General features: G+C 54.5%; 1 protein-coding gene across 1 annotated transcript in view; it reads right to left on the bottom strand.

Annotated features, from left to right (window-relative positions):
- MYO1F (myosin IF) overlaps window positions 1-19,211 on the bottom strand; it is a 31,105-nt gene extending 11,894 nt beyond the window's left edge. The window contains exons 1-16 of the mRNA XM_074350846.1: window positions 19,054-19,211; window positions 10,183-10,320; window positions 9,695-9,784; window positions 9,515-9,609; window positions 9,042-9,129; window positions 8,832-8,921; window positions 7,379-7,510; window positions 7,079-7,213; window positions 6,711-6,843; window positions 6,316-6,512; window positions 5,546-5,626; window positions 5,353-5,439; window positions 4,605-4,691; window positions 3,942-4,109; window positions 2,834-2,919; window positions 393-474 (exon numbers count right to left, since the gene is read on the bottom strand). Of these exons, the coding sequence (XP_074206947.1) occupies window positions 393-474; window positions 2,834-2,919; window positions 3,942-4,109; window positions 4,605-4,691; window positions 5,353-5,439; window positions 5,546-5,626; window positions 6,316-6,512; window positions 6,711-6,843; window positions 7,079-7,213; window positions 7,379-7,510; window positions 8,832-8,921; window positions 9,042-9,129; window positions 9,515-9,609; window positions 9,695-9,784; window positions 10,183-10,320; window positions 19,054-19,056 (1,692 nt within the window). The 5' untranslated portion in view covers window positions 19,057-19,211. The remainder of the gene's footprint in view (window positions 1-392; window positions 475-2,833; window positions 2,920-3,941; window positions 4,110-4,604; window positions 4,692-5,352; window positions 5,440-5,545; window positions 5,627-6,315; window positions 6,513-6,710; window positions 6,844-7,078; window positions 7,214-7,378; window positions 7,511-8,831; window positions 8,922-9,041; window positions 9,130-9,514; window positions 9,610-9,694; window positions 9,785-10,182; window positions 10,321-19,053) is intronic.
- Between the last annotated feature and the right edge of the window lie 967 nt (window positions 19,212-20,178).

Raw genomic sequence — 20,178 nt, 5'->3', positions numbered from 1 at the left:
ATGTATATTTTACCACAGCTTGTTTTTGAAGTGGCAAATGACTAAAAGGCCAAAAAAAAAAAAATTAGGATGATAGTTCACTTCTGGATTTCGAGCGTTAGGAGGACATCAAGGAATTTGGTCCAAATATGAAAATGAATCTATGTATGTACATGTATGACTGAACTATTATGCTGTACACCAGAAATTAACACAACATTGTAAAATGACTATACATAAAGTAAAAAAGAAAAAAAAAAAAGGAAGCTGGTCCAAACCCCCTCACCCTAGAGCTGGAGGAAGCCCCCTGCTGGATAGAGGGTACCAGAGAGAGGGGCTGAGGACCCGGGGTTGGGGAGAGACAGACTTTAAAATGAGAGAAACAGACCCAGGTCCCCCCGCCTCATGCTCACCTTGATCTTGGAGCCAGCGGTGCTGGGGCGGCCTTTCTTGTCTGCATCCAGCTTCTCAGGAAAGAGCATCCGGAGGAAAGCCCTGGGCAGGGGGTAGGATGGGTCAGAGATGTAGCTGGGTCTGGGGTATCCTCTCTCAGAGGTTGGCTGCCTAGGTGCTTGGGGCCCAAAGGACATGCTGTACAGTATGGGTCTCCCTGAATGTTGGGGGGTGTGATGCTGAGAATCAGAGGGTTGGTCTTGTCCTTTGGGTTCCTTGATTTACGTATACTGTTGTTACTTCTTCCTCCATGGCCCTGCATGACTTGGGTAGCAAGTAAAATAGAATGAACTTAAACTAAGTGATGCAGCATCTTGGACAATATGGGCAGGTCCCCTTGAAGGGATGAGCCTTCATGCACAGGCTCACATGTGGGTTCAAAGAAATACAGAGGAGGATGCTAGCTGCAGCCCTGTCTGTGATAAGCATAGCTGGGGACATGCCAAGCGTCCACAAGTGTCCATCAACAGGGAACTGGTTAAATACACTTTGGTGAAACTGATATGTCAGGCAAAGACATAATAATAGTTCAGCCATAAAACAAAGTTAAGGACCTTTAGTTCCTCCTCAAGAGCTACAGATAATATCCTGAGCCGTATCCTTGAGGTGTTTTGCAGATACTAAAACCCCCACCAGGTAGAACAAGTTAACTGTGTGCTGTGCACCAGCACGTGGACCCCAGACTAGCTGGAACCAGAAGGTTGATCACTGAGATTCCTGCAACATCACCCTGTTACCTCACCGTCAATCAATCAGAAACTTGTGCACAAGTTGATCACACACCCTGTGACCCTCTCCCTCACACTGTCTTTAAAAACTCTTCCCTGAAAGCCACTGGGGAGTCTGGGTCTTTTGAGCACGAGCTGTCTGTTCTCCTTGCTTAGCACCTGCAATAAACGCTGTACTTGCCTTCACCAAAACCCAGTGGCAGGGGATTGGCTTTGCTATGTGTCAGGTGAGTGGGCCTGAGTTCAGTTTGGTAACATTGGTACCTTGATGACTCCCTGCCTCATCTCCTCAACAAGATCTTCCCTGACCCCCATAACACAGAATGAGTGGACTGCTTCAGAGGTGTGAAGTATCCATTTGGGGTGATGAAAAAGGGCTGAAACCAGGTCGTGGTGATTGTTGTACAGCATTGTGAACGTGCTTAATGCTACTGAGTTGTACACTTTAAAGTAGTTAAAAAGGGAGAATTTTAATGTGTATTTTATCACAATTAAAAGAAAGCAAAAAAAAAAAAAAAAAAAAAGAGAAAGAATGAATGAGCCCTTCCCCACTGTCCAGCCCTTACCAACTTAGTTTATCTTCATACTTGTCCAACTGGTTCTTAGCCTTTAGTGGGAACCAAAATCACCAGGAGAGCTTGTTGAAACACAGATGACTGGGCCCCACCCCTTGAGATCTCATTCACAGGTCTGGACTGGGGCCCAATAATTTCTAACAAAACCCCAGGTGATGCTGCTGCTGCTGGTCCAGGGACCCCACTTTGAGAAACACAGCTCTAGGGCTGTGCTTTCCGATATGGTGGCCACGGGTCACGGATGGTTCCCCAGGCCCTTGACACATGACCTGTCCGAATGGAGATGTGCTGTGAGCATTAAAATACACTCATTAAAATGCACTGGATTTTAAAGAGGATGCAGTATGGAAAAAAAGAATGTAAGCATTTCATTAATAATTTTAAAATATTGATTGCATGTTGAAATGATACTTCGGGTATATGGAATTAAAGAAAATATTTGAAAAATTTCACCTGTTCAACTCTTTACTTTTTTTTCACACTTTGTTTGTGTGTGTGTGCAGTGGGGTAGTAATTAGGTTTATTTATTTTTTATTTAATGGAGGTACTGGGGGTGGAACCCAGGACCACTGTGCATGCTAAGCATGTGCATGCTACCACTGAGCTGTACCCTCTCCCCTCCCCACAACTTTTTACTTTTTAAATGTGCTTATGAGAAAATTTATAATTGAACAGCTTGTAGGAATGGGAATTGACTGCAGAACAAAGTCCCATTTTTTTTCAAAGTAGGCTGTCAAGAATGTTAATACAGAATAATCCACAGTGTGATGTGTTTTCACTGAGCAAAAATGGCAGCTATCCACGCCCACATGGATGCTTGGATTTGCAGAGAGGGACGCAGGAAGGGCCATCAGGAACTGTTCCGAGGGGTTTTCTTGCTTCTCCCCTTGGACCTCGGGATCAGAATGAGTCACTAGAAGCACTGTCCTGGCCAGAAACCTCCCCTACAAAGTCCAGCTACTGTTTAATCAGAACTAGTCACTGTCCCCACAAAGTCCATGGTGTGATGGGAGCTCTGGGGAAGATGGGGGTGGTCCCTGGGCCTCCCCCCTCCCCATGGGGTGTTGCCCGGAGGCCCTCAGGCCCGGGACCACTCACTGCTCACTGGTCTGCATCAGCTCAATGAGGTCAGAGAACAGAACATCCCGGTTCCTCTCGCAGAAGCCGCTGACGTCGTAAGAGACCTGGAGGAAGGTGGAGTGGGGGTGTGAGGTGCTAAGGCTGGGGGTGAGTGGCCTGTGGGGGCCTGCTCTGAGGTGAGAGGGCTGCGGGTGTCTATGGTTCAGAAAAGGGGGTCGGGTCCAGCAGGGGCCTGGGGATCCAAGTTGTGGTTGGAGTCTGTTGGAGGTGAAGGAAGTGGGGTGGGTAACAGTCCAGATTGGGGGGCCCGGGGGTCTGCTACTTAATTTGGAAGCAAGGGTCACATTGAGTATCTGTGTGTTGTGGTGGATTGTGGGGCTGTGTCTAGAGGGTTCTAGCCCTGCTTGGGGACAGGTGGGGGGGTGGGGTTTCAGCCACGTCTGTCATCCAAGGTGGGGGCTCTGCATGGTCTAGGTCGGCGCTACCCCCTGGCTCAGGGGGCATGGGAATGCCAGCCCCTTTGAGGGACTGGTGGGCTGCAGCAGAGCCAGGGGACCCCTGGGGCTGTTTGCTGCCCATGTGAAGGTCAGTGGGAGAGTCTGCAGTCCTAAACTGGGGAGGAGGACCATGGCCAGAGGCCCATGGATTTCTAAAGCCTTGGGTAGGGGTCTGTCTGTAGGGGGCCCTGGCCCACTATGGAGCAAGTGGCTTACAGCATGGGCCACAGGGCCCCAAGCTGCGGTCAGAAGGCATGGGGCTGTGTCCTGGATCAGGAGGATAGTGGGGCTTCCAGCTCACATCGGGGTTTGGGGGATCCGAGGGAGGGAGTTTGTGTTCTGAAAGGGGGCGCTGTCCCTGCTAACAGGACAGGGTCAGGGTCCAGTGGGTTTTGCAGCCCTGGCTGAAGGACCGCGGTGTCGGGTAGGAGGGAGGCCAGCTCCTGGGGGTCATTGTGGGGGGATCCATGTTTCTGGCCAGCCAGGGAAGGGCTGTAGCCCTGGCTGGGGGTCTCACGAACTCCCTCCATTGGGAGGTTGGGAGGCTGCAGCTGGAGACCCCCCTACCCCAGTGTCTGGGAGGAGGCGTCGCGGGCGGGGGTTGGGGGGCCCCCAGCGCGGCGGAGCACCTTGCCCGCGTAGTGGTGGATGACGAAGCCGCCGCTCCAGCCGTTGAAGTGCTCGTGGGTGCCCACGGCCGCCTGCAGCTTCTGCAGCAGCGTCTGGTCGGCGCCGCCGCCCGTGGCGTGCATGGTGGCGCACACGTCGTCCAGGACGCTCATGATGCCCGGGGGGTTCTGCGGGCGCAGGAGGGGCGGGGCTCAGCCTGGCCTGGCCCTGCCCCCGTCCCGCTCACTGAGCGGGGTGGGCGGGCGTGGAGGAGACAGGGCTTCCAAATAGAAGGGCTAAAGGTGTTGGCGGGGGTCACCAGGTGTGTGCAGGGTGCTGTGGGAGCTCGCTGGTGCAGGATGGGGTGGGGACCCCATAAGGGATCCATGCCTCTTCCCCTCCCCAAACTGGGATGGCCTGGTGGGGGACCTGGCAACTTTGACGCCTCCATCCCTTAGCAGCCTGTCTGGATCAATGTTTGTTGAGTGAAAAGTGAAAGTGAGCAGGTGGGCAGAGAGAAGAGGTGAGATGGCTGATGGGATGAGTCAGTCGTGCCCCATCTGTTCAAGGGGGAGGGTGGGTGAGCAGGGCCTGTGGGCGTCGGAACTGCCCCTGGCTCTCCCAGCTCTCCCAGGCCCAACTTGGGGGCCCAAAGAGAACCCTCGAATCTGGCCGACCCTCACCAGCTTGTTTTCGATGAGGTCACAGACGATCTTATTGTTGAAGTACTGGATAGGGGTCCAGCGGATGCCCTCCTGTACATACTCCTCCTGGGGGTGGCAAAGGGGACAGAGATGGGGGTGGGTGTCTGGGCCAAGGTGCCTGCGTCTCTAGAATGTGAGCTTCACAAGGATGGGTGAAGGAGATGCGACAGGAGTCCTCCCATGTACCTCCGCCCCCATCTCATCACTTGGGACTGCCTCCAGTAACAAGGCCCACTGCCCTGCCTGGGGCAGGTGGGAAGCTTCCCCCAGGGGCCTCAGAATTGAACTCTGGTTGCCTGAAGTGTAACCTTCTCATGAACACATCGTACTTTTTAAAAATCTTTTTTTGAATCACTCTCTCATGTCCTCAATCATCTCTTGGTATTTGCCCTGAATCCTTGCCTCAGGCTCTGCTTCTGCAGGGATGGGTCAAATGAAAACAGCAGGGATTTTTGTCTCCCCAGCACTGCAAACAGTGCCCGGTACACAGCAGGTGCTCAATAAATAATCGTTGAAAGTGTGAACAAAGAGGCTAGTTCCCAGCCCTCATCAAAGCTTTACAGGCAGAAAACCTCTTCTGAAGAAAATCTCACGGTGGAGCTTGGACATGTCAGCAGAGAGGCGCCCGTGAGGGGCTGGGGTGTCCCCTGGTTGCTTGGCAACCTTCATGGTCCTGCCCCATCCCCCGTGTCCCCTGCCCCTGGCCACTTGGCTGCCCCTTGCCCACCTGTTCAGCCTTCAGGGTGAGTTCAATAAAGATCTGCTGCAGTTTCTCGTTGACGAAGTTGATGCAGAACTGCTCAAAGCCGTTTTTCTGCCAAAGGAGGAAAAGAGAGGGCTGCCTTCAGGGGGCTGGTGCTGGAGGCTCTGGGGCCACCGGGCTACCCCATTGTGAGTGTGGGCCGGCCACAGGGTCGTACCTGGAAGATCTCAAAGCCGTAGATGTCAAGCACGCCAATACTGTACTCCTCCTGGGGCTTCTGCATGGCTCGGTTGATGGCCTGCGATGCGGTGAGGACACTAGGTGAGTGGGCACCGGGTCAGGTCTGCGTGGCCTGCCACTCTCTTGAAATGCTCTTGGCCACGTTCTAAGGCTGTGACCCCTCCCACCAGTGTCTCTCCTGCCTTCTGCGCCTCTATGCAGTCCCCCAACCCCGTCAGTTGGTGTATCATTTGAGGGGTTAGGACATCGGGCTTCCTGCTTTGGGAGCTGTCTCTTCCCCTTAACCACACTGCACCTCTATTTTTCTCATCTTTAAAATAGGTTCATAATAGTAACTCTCTTATAGAGCTTTTTTTTTTCCCCTAAGAATTATATAAATCGATACAGGTAAAACAGAACCATAGCCAGCATGCGCTAAGTGCTGTGGCATGTTGGTTACTGTCGGCTTCTTTCTCGACCTTGACACGTCCTGTTCTCCTCCACCCCCACCTAGTCCATCACTTTGTCCTCCTGACAGCCTCCCCACGTGGCTCTCAGATGCTCCCACACATATCCACCCCTACAGCCCCCATCTCAGTCCAGGCCTGGAGCCTCCAGCAGCCCCCTGCTTCCTGGGCCCCAGAAGGCCCCTAAACCTCCCATCGGATCACCTCCTGCCCTGCTTGAAGCCCCCCACGCTGGGCATTGGTGAGGTCATGATAATCAAGACTGCCCCAGAGCCCCCTCCCACTCCCCAGCCCCACTTGCCTCCACGAGGAAGTCAAAGAGACGGGCATAGAGCCCCTTGGCCAGGGCATCCCTCGTGTAGGCTGCCTGCTCCACGTTTAGGGTCACATCAATGGACTCGCTGCGCCCGCCCCAGCGGCTGTCCATCTTGCGGCTGATCAGCTTCTCCTGCAGCCGCGCACTGTCGATGCCCAGGAGGTAGGCAGGGAAGGCCAGGACTGGCAGGGGGAGGCGGGGAGGGAGGAAAGGGTTAGCCAGTCGGGTTCCTGGGCCCTGTGTGGGCACTCCTGTCTCTCCCGATCTTGCCCAGTGACACCAATATTGTCCTCATGGGTCCTCACCCTCCAGGAGCCACCCTAGGAGGATGCTGTTCACACACACGCCTCCACCCTGCCCCCCACAGCACCCACACTCACGGTCTGTACTCTCCACCCGGGCGTAATTCCCATCTTCGCAGAAGCTGATGTTCCCCAAGTGCAAGATCCCTGCCACAAGCTGCAGAACCAGCTGCTGGACATTGGGTGGGATCCCGATGACCTGCATGGCACTCTGTGGGCACAACAGGGACAGAGCCTGTACCCCCCCCGTCCCAACCACCGCCCTCGCCTCTGGGTTAGATTCCTGGGGCTCCAGCATAGACCCAGGGAGTCAGGGCCCCTGGGCCCCTATCCTGTCTCTTTCATACATTCGGCTCGCTGTGTGACCTTGGGCAAGTCCCTGCCCCTCTCTGGTTTTGGTTTCTTGATTTGTAACACAAGAGTCTGGAGGGGCAGTGGATGCTCACCAGGGTCTCACTGAAGTCACTCCGGTCATCGGTGCCGTCCACCTTGTAGGTGTCTGATTGGTTGAGGTAGTAATAGTAGTCGGGGGTCATGAGCCCCAGGTTTTGCCGCTGCTCCTGAGAGGCCCCTTCCAGCAGCTGGAGGGCGAAGGATGCTCATGGATGTGGTGCTGGACTGGCAGAGCCCGCGTCATCCCCTGGTCCTCTCCATCACGGGCTCCCGAACACTGACCCTCCCATGGTCTTCCCCTGGGCTCCAGGTGGGGCTCCCTCGGCCTAGCCCCACGGCCCCTTTCCTTGCACCTGGTAGTAGATGTGGAAGTTCCTCTCATTTTCATTCTGCATGACCACGCGGGATTTCTCCAGCAGGAAGTTGGAGATCTTGCCCCCATCAGGCTCCCCGCCGCGGCTGAACTGGATCTCAAAATACTTGCCCTGAACCCAAGAGAGACACATCAGCTCACGAATGCCTTTTCCTCCCTCCCTGATGATTGAAGTCCTCGCTCAGGGCATCTAGCCCTGTGCCTGGCTACAGAGAAGTATCGCATTTTATTGACAGCTCACCACTCCCTCCACCACAACACAGAAGCTTCCGTGTCTATGTGGGATGTGACTGATTCCAATGACCCTGGGTGTCTCCCACATGTTGTCCTTGGGCCCCGAGAAAGGGCCCCACAGGCCCCTTCTTTGGTTTCTGGCAACATCTGGGTTCTACTCTGGCCAGAGCCTGGAAGACCGACAAGCCCCCTTATTACTCCTTCCTGCCCCCTCCCCCCCATAACAATACAAATGACATCATCATACTACACATTTTGACACTTATGTGACAAATCCTTATCCTCTCATGCAATAAAACTATCTAAGATAAAATAGAAATACATATTTTTGAGATTCATCCACGTTTTTGTGTGTATTAGTTGTTTGAAAACACAGACTGTGTGGTCCCATTTCTACGAAATTCTAGAACAGCCAAAAATAATCCATGGTAAAAAAAAATCAGAGTGGTTGTGTCTGGGGTAAGGTAGGCGTAGAGATCAACTAGAGAGAGACAAGAGGGAATTTTCTGGAGAGAGAGTGATGTTCTGTATGTTGATGGGGCTTGTGTTGCGTTGCACACGTGTGTGCATTTGTCCAAACTCAGAAAATGGTCCACTTTAGATTTATGTATTTTGCTGTATGCAAATTTTACTTTAAAAGAAATAAGACAACTGCAAAATTATATTGGGCTATAATGAATGATCTGCATGACGAAGTGTTTGGTGGAAAAGGTATGCTGCCTGCAGCTTACTTTGCGGTGTATCAAAAAAATGGATGGATAGAAGTACGATTAAGCAAGTATAAGAAGGACTCCAATAATTATTTGCTGAAAGAGAGAATGAATGAGGGAATGAATGAGACCTGAAATGTCAATCGGAACAGACGTAGCCTGGTTGCAGCCAGGGGAGGAGTATTTAAGAATGCTGTACAGACATGTCATGGCTTCCACAATTCTGCTGCCAGGGGACTCTTTATCAGAAGGACCGTGAGCAGGAAGTGAATCTCCCATCCAGGAGCAGGTACTTCCTGTAGTCTTGGGAATAAAGGGGTGTGTGTGTGTGTGTGTGTGTGTGTGTGTGTGAGAGAGAGAGAGAGAGAGAGAGAGAGAGAGAGAGAGAGAGAGGGAGAGAGAGGAAGGGAGGGAGGGAGGGAGGGAGGGATGGAAAGAGAGACGGGAGAGGCCCAGTGCGGAGGGAGCAGCTGGACTGCAAAGACTCACAAAGCGGCTGGAATTGTTGTTGCGCACAGTCTTGGCGTTGCCGAAGGCTTCCAGCAGTGGGTTTGATTGCAGGATGATGTCCTTCACATGCTAGGGAAAGAGGCAAGTGGGGTGGGAAGAGGTCAGACTGAGGCGGGGCGTGGGGGTTAGGGTGGATGAAATACCGAGCAGTGTGGGGAGACCCAGGCCTTTTTGCTGATTTTGTCTTACCTGGACTTTCTCGCCCCCACCCGACACCTTGGAGATGTAGCTCATGATGTATTTGGCTGCCACTGTCTTCCCGGCTCCACTCTCTCCACTGGGGGGGGGGTGAGGGAAGGAATTGGGGTGACCAGGTGTTGGGGGGAAGTCTCCTTTCTAGAGCTTGATCATTCATTCATTCATTCATTGAACACCTACTGTGTGCCAGGCAATATTCCAGGCACTGAGGATACAGTAGTGAACAAGACAGATCCAAATCTCTGTCCTCCTGGAGCTAACATTTAGAAGGGACAGAGGGATAATAACAGAATGAATAAAAATATATCATGGGTTAGATGGTGACAAAGAAAGCGAAGCAGGGCTGGGGCAGAGAGGGATGGCAGGCTCTGTTTGGATCAGGAATTCCAAGTAAACTTCCCTGGGGGTGGTGATGCTCTTTGGGTGGGGCCCAGGCAGGAGGGCTGGGGCCCCCCACTCCGAACCTGATGATGACACACTGGTTCTCACAGTCGATGAGCATGTTGCGGTACATGTTGTCCGTGAGGGCATAGATGTGCGGGGGGTTCTCGTACTGGGCCTGGCGGCGGAGGGCAGGGCTCAGCCTGGGGCAGGCGGCCGGGGGTCCTGGGGCTGTGCCTCCCCCTCCCCGGGCCCAGCCTCACCGCGCCCTGGTACAGGTCAACCTCGCGGTCGGTAAAGTAGGGCATCTGCTTGAAGGGGTTTACGGAGATGAGCACGGAGCCGATGTAGGTCTGGGGACCGTTAAGGGCCATGCAGTTTCTGGTAGACTTTGACCCCCAAGGGTTCCTGTTCCCTCATCCTGCTCCCTTGTGGCCTCCTACAGCCCATGGCTTAGAGGAAGAGAGGGAGATACTCAGACGCACCTGGGGTCCCTTAGGAAAAAACTGAGCTGGATCTGGAATAGGGGAAAAGTCCACCCAGAGCCCTGCTGTCACCCCACTGTCCCCTGCCCTACCACCCAGTGCTCTTACTGTCCATCCCTCGCTCTGTTCCTGTGCTCAGATACTGTGTGTCCCTCCTGCTGTGTTACAGTCCCTCTGCCATCACCCCCGCATCCTTTGGCCAGTCATCCTCCATCCCTCCGTCCTTCTTCCGCCCCACCCCCACCGCGGCCGGTGGCCCAGGGTACGAAGATGTAGTCGTCCATGAAGCGCTTCCGGAGGTTGCCCACGATGGCGTCCTCGGTGATCTGGGGCAGCAGCACCATGTCGTCCACGCCGCTCTGCTTCACGTTGTGGCTCTGCCAGTGGAAGCGCTCCTTGCTGCCCTGGGCATGGGGTTGGGGGTGGCGGGGTGAGGGTGAGGCCCTGCAGGGTGGGTCCTGGCAGTGGGGGAGCTGGTGCCTCAGCGCCCCTGCCTGAGTGACCTCCAGCATCAAAGTCAGGTGCTGCCCCGCTCCCTCCCTTCCCCCTTCCCAGCCCAGGCTCCCTGCCCCCAAAGGAGGAGGCCAGACAGAGTGATGGCTCTGATGCTGCCCTCAGCCCTCTCTTTTGGTCCCTCTGTCCGTAGTCCCTCCACTTAGTGTCCTGCTACCACGGAGGAGACAGTGATGCCTGGCCCAGTGGGGAACAGCGTGCTTGGGGCTCTGGCCCACTGTGGAAGGAGAGGAGGGCACCAGGGAAGACTTGATGCGGGGGTCCATCTGCCATGCTTCTCATGTCCCTAGCCCCACTCTCCCTGCCTGAGCCCAGACTAAGCCCTTGACTTCTCCGTGGCACTGACTCGCTGCCACCTTCCCCCCCCACCTCCCTCGCACTCCTGGTCATCCTAGCCTGTCCCCTTGAGATCCTCTTGGCCACCATGTGGCTGTGACCCTGCTCCTCGGCCCCACAGCCTTCCTACTGGCTCTGCCCTGGTCTTCTCCATCCTCTGAGAACCTCACCCTGCCCCTTGCCAGCTCCAGCACCTTCCCAGGCTCCCACTTTCCCATCTCATTTCCTCCTTCAGGTTTTCAGCAGATGCCACCTTCCTTAGGCCCCACAGAAGAGACTCAGACACAGGCTCCCAGCAAAGCCCCTCCTCCAGGAAGTCTGCTGGGAATACGTTCTCCTTTTAGCCCAACTGAACTCATCCAGTGCCTTAAACACTTAAGCACACTGACTCTCTCAGGCCATATACTCCTGTCACGGAGGAGGCCAGTGCTCAGAGTGACGGCGGCCTGGAGCTCTCCCATCGGATTAACTCATATTCAGTTAAAATGTCCCTGCTCTGGGAAGCCCCTTACCCACCCTAGACCTGGAGCTCCTGGAGGGCAAGGGTTGGGATTGTGTCCTTTCTCAGCACCAGCAGGGAGGACCTAGCAAATGAACAAAGGACAAGGGCAAAGAAAAAAACCCAGCTACCGAGAAAACCCACAAGATCAAAGATGCTGGGGACCAAAGTCAAGTCTTCAAAGATGACCAGGGTTTGCCAGGCAGATTCCAGGGAATGCAAATAGGCATGCTGGGCCCCCAGGAAGGGATTCAGGCAATGACCAAGCTGGAGTGTCAGTGTGGGCAACTGGAGGGAGGGATGGATGTGAAGCCAGTCCCTCCTGGGGGCACTGGGGAGCCACGGAAAGTTCCAGAGCAGAGAAGGTGCTTGCTCAGATTCTGGACAAGCTGACAGCCCTTGGAGGCATTCGAAGGAGAATACCCACAGATATTAAATGAGTCTAGTTTTTGGTAGGAGGTAGATCTGGATTCTAATTCTGGCTGCTTGACCTCACACTGCTCTGAGCCTCAGTGACCTCATCTGTGATGGGAGAAACAGCCTTGCTTCCCAGGGTGGTTGGGAGGGATTAACTGCTTTGGGAAAAGAAGTGGCAGGGTGGCAGGGGCCGGTGCCCCTTCCCAGCCTGAGCAGGTGTGAGGATGGGCTCCGGGCAGAGGGGCACTCGACAGAATTAACATTCACCAGGTACGGGTACCACCACTGTTCTCAGGAACCCTCACCGCAGCTCAGCGTGGTGGAGGCACGGAGGGAAACCGAGGCTTGAGAAGTGTTTGACCCTTGACTAAGGATGCAGTTAAACTGTTTCCAAGGATGTGGGATTCGAATCTGGGTCCGTTTGACAGCAGAGGCCAAGTACTTGCAACCACACCCAGGAGTGGCTGGGACCCAGGGGTGTTTGGAGTGGGATGTGAAAACTGAGGACGATTTTGATCAAGGACAGGGAGACAGGGTGCACCAGACAGGGTGAACGGCCTGGGCAAAGGGGCAGCAGTGTGACTGAAGCAGGAATAGAAGGCAGAGGAGGGAGCGTTGGGGGTGGATCAGGGCTCGGACCCCTCACACTGCTCCCAGCCTGAGTAGTCAGAGTTTTTCATGGGGCAAAGATGATCTCATCTCTCTGTGGCTGAAAGCCTGTCTGTGGCTCCCCAGTGCTTCCAGCCTTATGCATCCATTCCACGAAGAATTCTTGAGCACCTACTGTGTGCCGGTAACTTAGGACTCTGGGAAGAGCTCTTTCAATGCCTTACTGTGTTGCCGCTCAGCCTTTGCAGACGATGAACCCTCTGCCCAGAACGCCCTTCCTGCCTGGCTATCACCAATCCAAGCCTTAAGACCGAGCGCAGATGACACCTCCTCCGAGAAGACCTCTCTGACTCCAGGCCAGGCCTCGTGCTCCCTCTGGACCCCTACGATCACCCGGGCTTCCCTCGCCATGGCCCTGCCCATGTTCTGGACATCACGTGCATTAGCTGCATCTTCTGGTGGGTGAGCTCCCGAGGCACCAGGGCTCATTTGAATGAATAGCTCAGTGGTAGAGCGCATGCTTAGCGTGTACGAGGTCCTGCGTTAAATCCCCAGTACCACCACTAAAAATAATAATAAATAAATAATTGGAGGCGAGATCAGCCAGGGATGGAGTCCCAGAGGGCCTTGAAATGCCAAGCAAATGGATTTGGGCTTGATTGTCGTGGGCTTGGGGAGTTCTCAGCTGGGTTGCACTGCTCCTGGGGGTGCTTGAAGAATCATGGGGGCATTTTTGGTTCCATGGATGGGGACATGGTTGGCATTTTAAGGCAGCCCCACAGGTGCCCAATTTGTACATAATTACATATTTTACAAATACATAATTGTCCTGCCTGCAGCCCCCAGCCTGTCCCAGCAGATGTTCCTGTAAGCAACAAACCTGTTTATAATCATTGGAACCAATCCTATTTTATATGTAAATAGAAGATCTATGGGTTTTTTTTTTGTTTGTTTTTTTTTTTGCTTGGTTGATACCCATGGCATGTACAGGGATGTGACTATCCTGTATCAAGGGAGGTTTTAGTTTGGTTCAGATTTCACTAAGAATTGTTCAGCATTTAGACGCTCAGCCTGCTCCTGGCATTAATATGTCTTGCGAGGGGGCAGTTGGGGGGCAATCACGCTCAGTGAGACACACCTGTGTCCAGGTGCTCACATCTGGCTGCTCCAGTGGGTGTCTGAGCACTTTTCATCTTTCTGTGCACGTTTTATTCTAAATGACTTTCTCCTTGCACTGCAGGGGATCACGTTAAATATTTGGAAAGATAGAAGTCAGTGTGTTTCACTGTCTGTGGATTTCATGTCAGTACTTCACGGGGTTTGTTACAAGAGGGGGGTGCTGGGTGTGAGGCACTAAGATGGTGCACTGGATGCAGCGGGAAGAGCAGGATGACGGAGGACAAGGTTGTGGGGGCAGCAGCATGGAGGGGTTGCGCCCACCACTGAGGCTGAGGTTGGAGGCTGCTGGGAAGCGGGGGTGGCCTGGAGGTGACGAGGGCCAGTTGGGAGAAGCAGGGGGCTGCTGATCGGACTCCCAGCAGCTGAAGAGCTTTCATGCTCAGTGGAGACTCAGAGGGACCCCACAGAGAGCGTTGACGACTTCGGGGTCAGAAGTCAGGTTGGGAGGTCAGGAGGTGTAGGCAGGGAGAGACAGTCTGGCTGAGAAGGGGAAGAGGGAAAGAGGCTGTGAGGGGGAGGGGACAGGGGAGTGTGTTTCCTGTTTTCAAGATGGGGAGACCCATGTGTTGTTGAGAAGAGACGATGAAATTTGGTGTCCTTTGTGGGTCCGATGGGGCAGGAGTGGCAGTGGTGGGGCTGCTCTTTCCCTGAGTCCCTGAGCTGCAGTCAGGGTGGGGAGGGTGGGTGGAGGGTGTGTATCGGGGGAACAGGAAGTGGATTCTGTCTCTGAAGACCTCCAGGGGTGGGGCCTTGGGTGGTAACTCTGGAAGCTGAGAACAGCAAGACTTAACCAGAGTTAACACCCCACTGGCATTTTTTCTGTGCCAGACTCTGGTTGAAGGTTTTTCCGTGAATGACCTCATTGCATCCTCTTGACACGCTGAGTCAGTACTTCGATTAGGTCCATTGTGGGGAGGCGAAAACTATGGCACAGAGAGGTTAGGTGCCTTCCCCAAGGTCACACAGCAGGAGGGGAAGGCAGGTTTGGGTTGGAGGTAGCGGCGTTGGTGTTTCAGTTCAGATGAGGACCGGGATGAGATAAGATTGGTGCTGTCCAGGGCTTCCCCTTGGGAGTCATCCTGGTCTCCATGCTCTTGGGACCCCTCAGGCTCAGCTGGGACTCAAGGCCACTTCCTTTCTCTGAGGTCAGAGGCCTCAAGGCCGGCCGTGTCTGGCTGACTCTGCTAGCCGTGAGGCCTCAGTTCCTCTTCCTGCCCCTCCCTCCTTCCCCCCACCCAGCTGAGGGGGCCTCTGCCTCTAGCAGCCCCTGCTGTCTCTCCCTCTGAATCCCGCCCCCGGCACCTGGAACCCCCAGATCCACTTTCAGCATCATGTGATCACAGAAACCATGGTTGTTTGAGGTGGAGGGAGAGAAGGTTTTGCTGGAGCGAGTAGAGTGTTTGGGAAGATGGTCCAGAATTCTGGTACGGGACGGCTTGGGTGTGAGGTCTGGCTTGTGAGTGGATGATGTGACCCCAGGGAGTCTCCTTAATTTCTCAAAGCCTCAGTTGTCCCATCTGTAAAATGGATTCTGTAATAAATCTCCTCTGTGGGCTTGCTTGAGCTAGTGCAGAAGAAGATGTACTGGGTGCCTCAGGAAATGGCAGCTAGTGGCCCCAAGAGCATTTAGTGGAAGTGATCAGTGTTTGACAGAGGATACAGCAGTTGATTAATATATACTTGTTAAATGAATGAATGAATGAATGAATGAGGTCTCACTGCAATGAGACTTCCCCCTGCCCTATGTCCTGGGGTATCCACCTCTCTGTGGCCCCCAAGTCTCCAGGGGTCAAGTTGAAGCTGTTTGTTCCTAAGCCCCTTCCTTGGGGGTTAGGGTGCAACAAAGAGGTTGTGGTCACAGTTGACCACAAGCCAAGTATGACTCAACCTTCTGGGGCTCTTGCGAAAGATAGTCAGGGGTGCGAGGTGGCTGGGATGGGAGGGGGAAATGCAGCTTCTACCTTCAGCTCTTCAGAGAGGCTCCCCACAGCCCACAGTGGAGGCTACGGGGGGTGGGGTGGGGCTTCTCTGATGCCACAGGAGGGAAAGTCAAGTTAGGACTGGGGCATTGGAGCTCGATGGTGAACACACTTTCTGAGCCCCTACAGTGCATGTAGGAAGGTGGGAACTCTTCTCTTGAGAAGCTCAGAAGCAACTTGCCTAAGGGAGACAGTGATCTTCATCAGACAGCGCTAAGGAGAGGTTAGGCAATCCAAGAGGCCTTCCTGTAGGAGGCAGGCCTCGCAACATGAATGTCCCTGGCAGTGTGAGTGGTGGCAGCAGGAGCCATGGGCCAGGAAGGCCTTGGGTGTGTGTGGGACTCCAGGATTCTAGGTTCTCTGGGACAGAGAGTTCAGTTCCAGTGAGGCAGGAGTGGGCAGTGAGGGAGTGTGGGGGTCAGCAAACCCCCCAGGTAGACTCTCTCCTTGGAGGAGGAGGAGGTTGCTGGTCAAGGTGGCTGTTAAAAGCATGAGATCAAGGGGCACTGAGTTGAAATCCTTTGCCACTTGTAGATTGTATGGCCTTTTGCCTAATCTCCCTGCCTCTGTTTCCTTGTCGGGCAAATAGGAATCTTGGCCCCAGACCTCAAGGGGCAGCTGTGCAGATTCAACAAGGCAAAACTCGTCAAAAGGGGACACTAGCCTCCCTGGCCATCACAGGCAGCAGCCTTAAGCTGGCTGATCCCACAGGCGAGGGGCACAGGGCCAGGAGGAAGGGCTGGATGAGGGAGCTTTTGCAATTTGCCCCAACTGCTTGGGCCTCCCTGCTCCTGGGCGGTGATGAGCAGAGCCCCAGCCTGGAGAGAACCACGAAACAGTCACTTCCTTCCTCGCTGGGGTCCTGCGAGCTGTGGTTGCCAGCGGGGGGCGAGGTGAAGCAGCTGTGCCCTCCATCCCCGGCCCCGCCCTGGCCCCCCTTGCTTGCCCCTGGAGCCTCGGTCCTGCCCAGTGGGGTTCTGGGGCCACACCCTGTGTCCCTACACCATACAAACAATCTTCTCATCACTAAAGGCTCCCAGGTCTCCCCTTGCTTTTCTTTTGGTATAACCAGAGCTCATTTTCCAACATGTGGGGACCCTTGTCCTTCTAGAGTCCTTCCTCCTAACTCTCTCTTGGCCCCTGGCCTTTTCTGTCCATCTCTGTGGCTGCCACCCCTGGACCAAGCAGCCACATCACTGGTCTCCTCGCTTTATATGTCTGGACTTCAAAAATGACCATCGCGGGTAGGGGTATAGCTCAGTGGTAGAGCACATGCTTGGCATGCATGAGGTCCTGGGTACAATCTCCAGGGAAAAATAAAAATAAAATTAAAACAAATTTAAAAAACCCCACCATGACTCTCATGTCACCACAATTATGATCAAACATTATGATCAACCAAGGACAACCAATTATTGCCTTCACCCTCCCCAACCAAAGTCAAACAGAAACTGCTGATAATGTCAATGCCAGCACCACCAGCCAACATCAAACAGAAAAAGAGGGTTGGATCCCACCACTAGTTTCCCTACCATCACTTGCCACCATCCACACTCAACAGCACTGGCACCAGCAACCCATAATAACCAACCACCTTCAACAACAACAACCACGATCAAAACATTAGCCACCAACAGCCATACCAGGCCCACTGCCATTGAAGCAGCAGGAAACTGCCCCCCCTTTCTACAGCCAACAAGGCACCACCGCTATTCCCAGGGCCCTCACCTCGAATCAGCAATGAGTGACCAACAGTGATGGAACAGTACCATCACCACCCGGCTTTGCGTGATGACTGCCTTCCTGGCACAGATCAGCCTTCCCACTGAAACCAACCCACCCCCAATCCCCAGCGTCCAATGCCAGCTGGCACCAGAATCAACCATCACCACAACCACCAGCCCATCCATAAGAACCATGGTCACCACCAACTTGCAACAACCAACAGCAACGACTACCATCACGACCAATAACACCAACAAACCCACCACCAGTATGCAACAGCAATCCCTCTACAATGACCAAGAATGAGTTACCATGGCTGACTCTCACCGTAGAGTCACCCACTGTGGCAGTTTCTGTGTATAGAGCGCATATTATGTGCTCTGTAAAGCATGTTACGAACATTGTTTCATTGACTCTTTCATTGTTTGTTTTTTTTTGTGGAGGTACTGGGAATAGAACAGGACCTCATGTGTGCTACGCATGAGCTCTACCACGGAGCCATCACCCTTCCCCTTCATTGACTCTTTGGTGTCCATCACCCCTCCAGAAAGATGTCAGCACCCCTAGACAGAGGTATTGGCCTCATGGATGGGTTCCACTCTTGTTTCTCCTCCGTGGTCCTCTTGGGTGAGTATCTCCCTTCCCAGACCCGGGTGGCCAAGCAAATCTTTGACTAAGCATGTCACATAGCTTCCTTGGGACGGGTTGCTTTTCTCTCAAGCAGAAGATTGTTCCCTGTGTTCCTTTGATCATAGCCTGCCCACCTGAGCTTCTGAGTCTTCCCAGCTTGTCTCTGTCTTGGAAGAATTTCCATCCGAAGCCCAGAGCTCTAGTTGATGGTTTGTTCGTGAGCTAACCAGAGGGGTCCTTAGCCAGTGATGCCCAGTTTATCACTGGCTTTCTCCACTAAGATGTTCTTTCCCAGGCTAACGCAAGCCCTGCCTCCACCTTGGTCAGTCGCCTGCTGCGTGCAACTGGCAGTCACTCTGCCGTTGACACCACTGGCTCTGTGACTGGCCAGCCACACGCCCTCATTGACAGAATGACAAAAAATGAAAGCTGAAGTGGCTTGCAGATGCATAGAGCTGTGGGGGCGAAGTTTATAGCCTGCCTGGACTCCCTCTTAATGTGTGTGACATGATGCTACTGGGTCTAGACCCATGACAGTGACAGTCTCCCCAGCCCTGTCACCACCTTCATCATCAGACCTCAGCCTCACCAGGAGGCGACGCCCCTGGCTTCAGTGTCTTCCCTGCTGCCCTCCCATTGTGGCCATGCTGTGTCTCACCACCTCCTGTTTCTGTGATCGCTATAGCCAGATCACCCAGTCACCCATGCAGGTGCACTGTCACCACACCATCACTGCTACCCACCACCCAAAGGACACAGCTATAGACTCAGAGTGGCTGAACCCAAGACCCTCTGAAGGGTTGAATGGTGAGGTCCTCCACATGCCTCCCATATCTTGACAGGTTTCTAAATATGACATGCATGGGAACCGAGGCTCACAGAGGGGAAGTGACTTGCCCAAGGCCACGCAGGGAAAAGAGGCACCAAACTCGGCTGGGGAACTGGCTTCCCTAACCCCAGGAAAGTGGTCTATCACTGTCCTGGTGGACGCCGGGTGATCCCTCCAGGCCACCTTCTGTTCTCCAGTCCATCCTTGGTGCCCCGTCTGCATCCTGGCATCCCGTGCACCGTCAGAGGGGAGTTTGGTCCCTGGTGGGGGATGCTGGGAGCATGTGAGCTGCACTGGGGGACCCTCAAGTTCTGCTGCATCCCTTCCCATTGCCCCACTTTCTGATGGTGGCCTCCAGGTACCTCCACCTGGCTGGTGCCCCCCCACCCCTGCATTTCAGGGCGCACCCTGAGGGACTTACCATGGTGGGGGTCGGTGTCTGGGCCCCTGGGGGGAGCCTGAATGGCGGTGTCGGGGGTACAGGTTCAGGGGGCTCCTGGGGGTGGCTTGGGCATGGCCCTGCTCCTCTCTTTCAGCGGGCTCCCAGCCCTGGTTCCTCTTACAACAGCCCCCTTCTCACTTCCTTTGACGGGAGGGGCCCGCGGCTACAGAGGAGGGAAGCTGGGCCCTGGGGGCGGGGAGAGAACCTAGATGGGGCCGAGGGAGCTGGTTGTCTGGGGCTCTGAGCCTGAAGGGAGAGGTCAGAATCGATGGCAGCGGCTGTCAGACCCCAGAAAGCTGCATCTCCAACTTTGCCAGGTCGCGGCTGCAGCAAACAGCATGCAGATCAGCTAGCTGCAGGACTGACTGCTCTCTCCAGGGGCACCCCCCAGGAGGCATTTGAGCTGCTGAGATCTCTTGGAAATCACTTTGGATGTGTGTCCGTTCTGGGCATCCCTGAGCCAGCTCCCACTTCCAGAGCCACCTCTGCTGGTCCTTCTTCCAGAAGGGACCCAGGAGCCACCTGTGTTGGTGTCAGGGGGAGGGCAGCGGGAGTGGAGGGTGCCAAGACCCAGGGACACCCTGAAGGTCCCAGACTTTGGATGTCAACTGGAATTCCAAGCCTCCCAGCTCTGCTAGTTCCGGGATCTCCCCCATTTCCTCATCATAAAACGGAGGCGGGGGCCCTCCCAGCAGCGCCCGGCACACAAGGGATCCATCCAGCGTTGGCCCATCTCCTGATCTTTGGGAGACCAGCAGGCCACGTACGGGTCTCTAGGCATTTGAGGAAATGGCAGTTCCGAGAGGCTGTCACCTCCTCGTGCCACCCAGCGAGGAGGTGGCAGAGACAGAAGTCCTACCGGGGAGAGCTGGCGGCTAGGGTTATCCCTGAGCCCCCGACGGCACACAGCATCCGGCCTGGAGGTTCGCGCTCCGCGGCGCCCCGTAGTGGCCACACATGGGGAGGAGCCTGTTTCTCCCCGGATCGCCGGCGCAAGTTTGCTGAACCGACTGGCTTGGCGCTCGCAAAACTCAGCACCGCCTCTAGGCACTAGGAGTGAAGACCCTCACCTTGTTGGGGGCATCAGGGTAGGCTTCTGGGTGG

This window comes from Camelus bactrianus, chromosome 22, assembly GCF_048773025.1.
Source record: "Camelus bactrianus isolate YW-2024 breed Bactrian camel chromosome 22, ASM4877302v1, whole genome shotgun sequence".
Classification (NCBI taxonomy): Eukaryota; Metazoa; Chordata; class Mammalia; order Artiodactyla; family Camelidae; genus Camelus; species Camelus bactrianus.
This window is presented reverse-complemented; position numbering and strand designations above follow the sequence as displayed.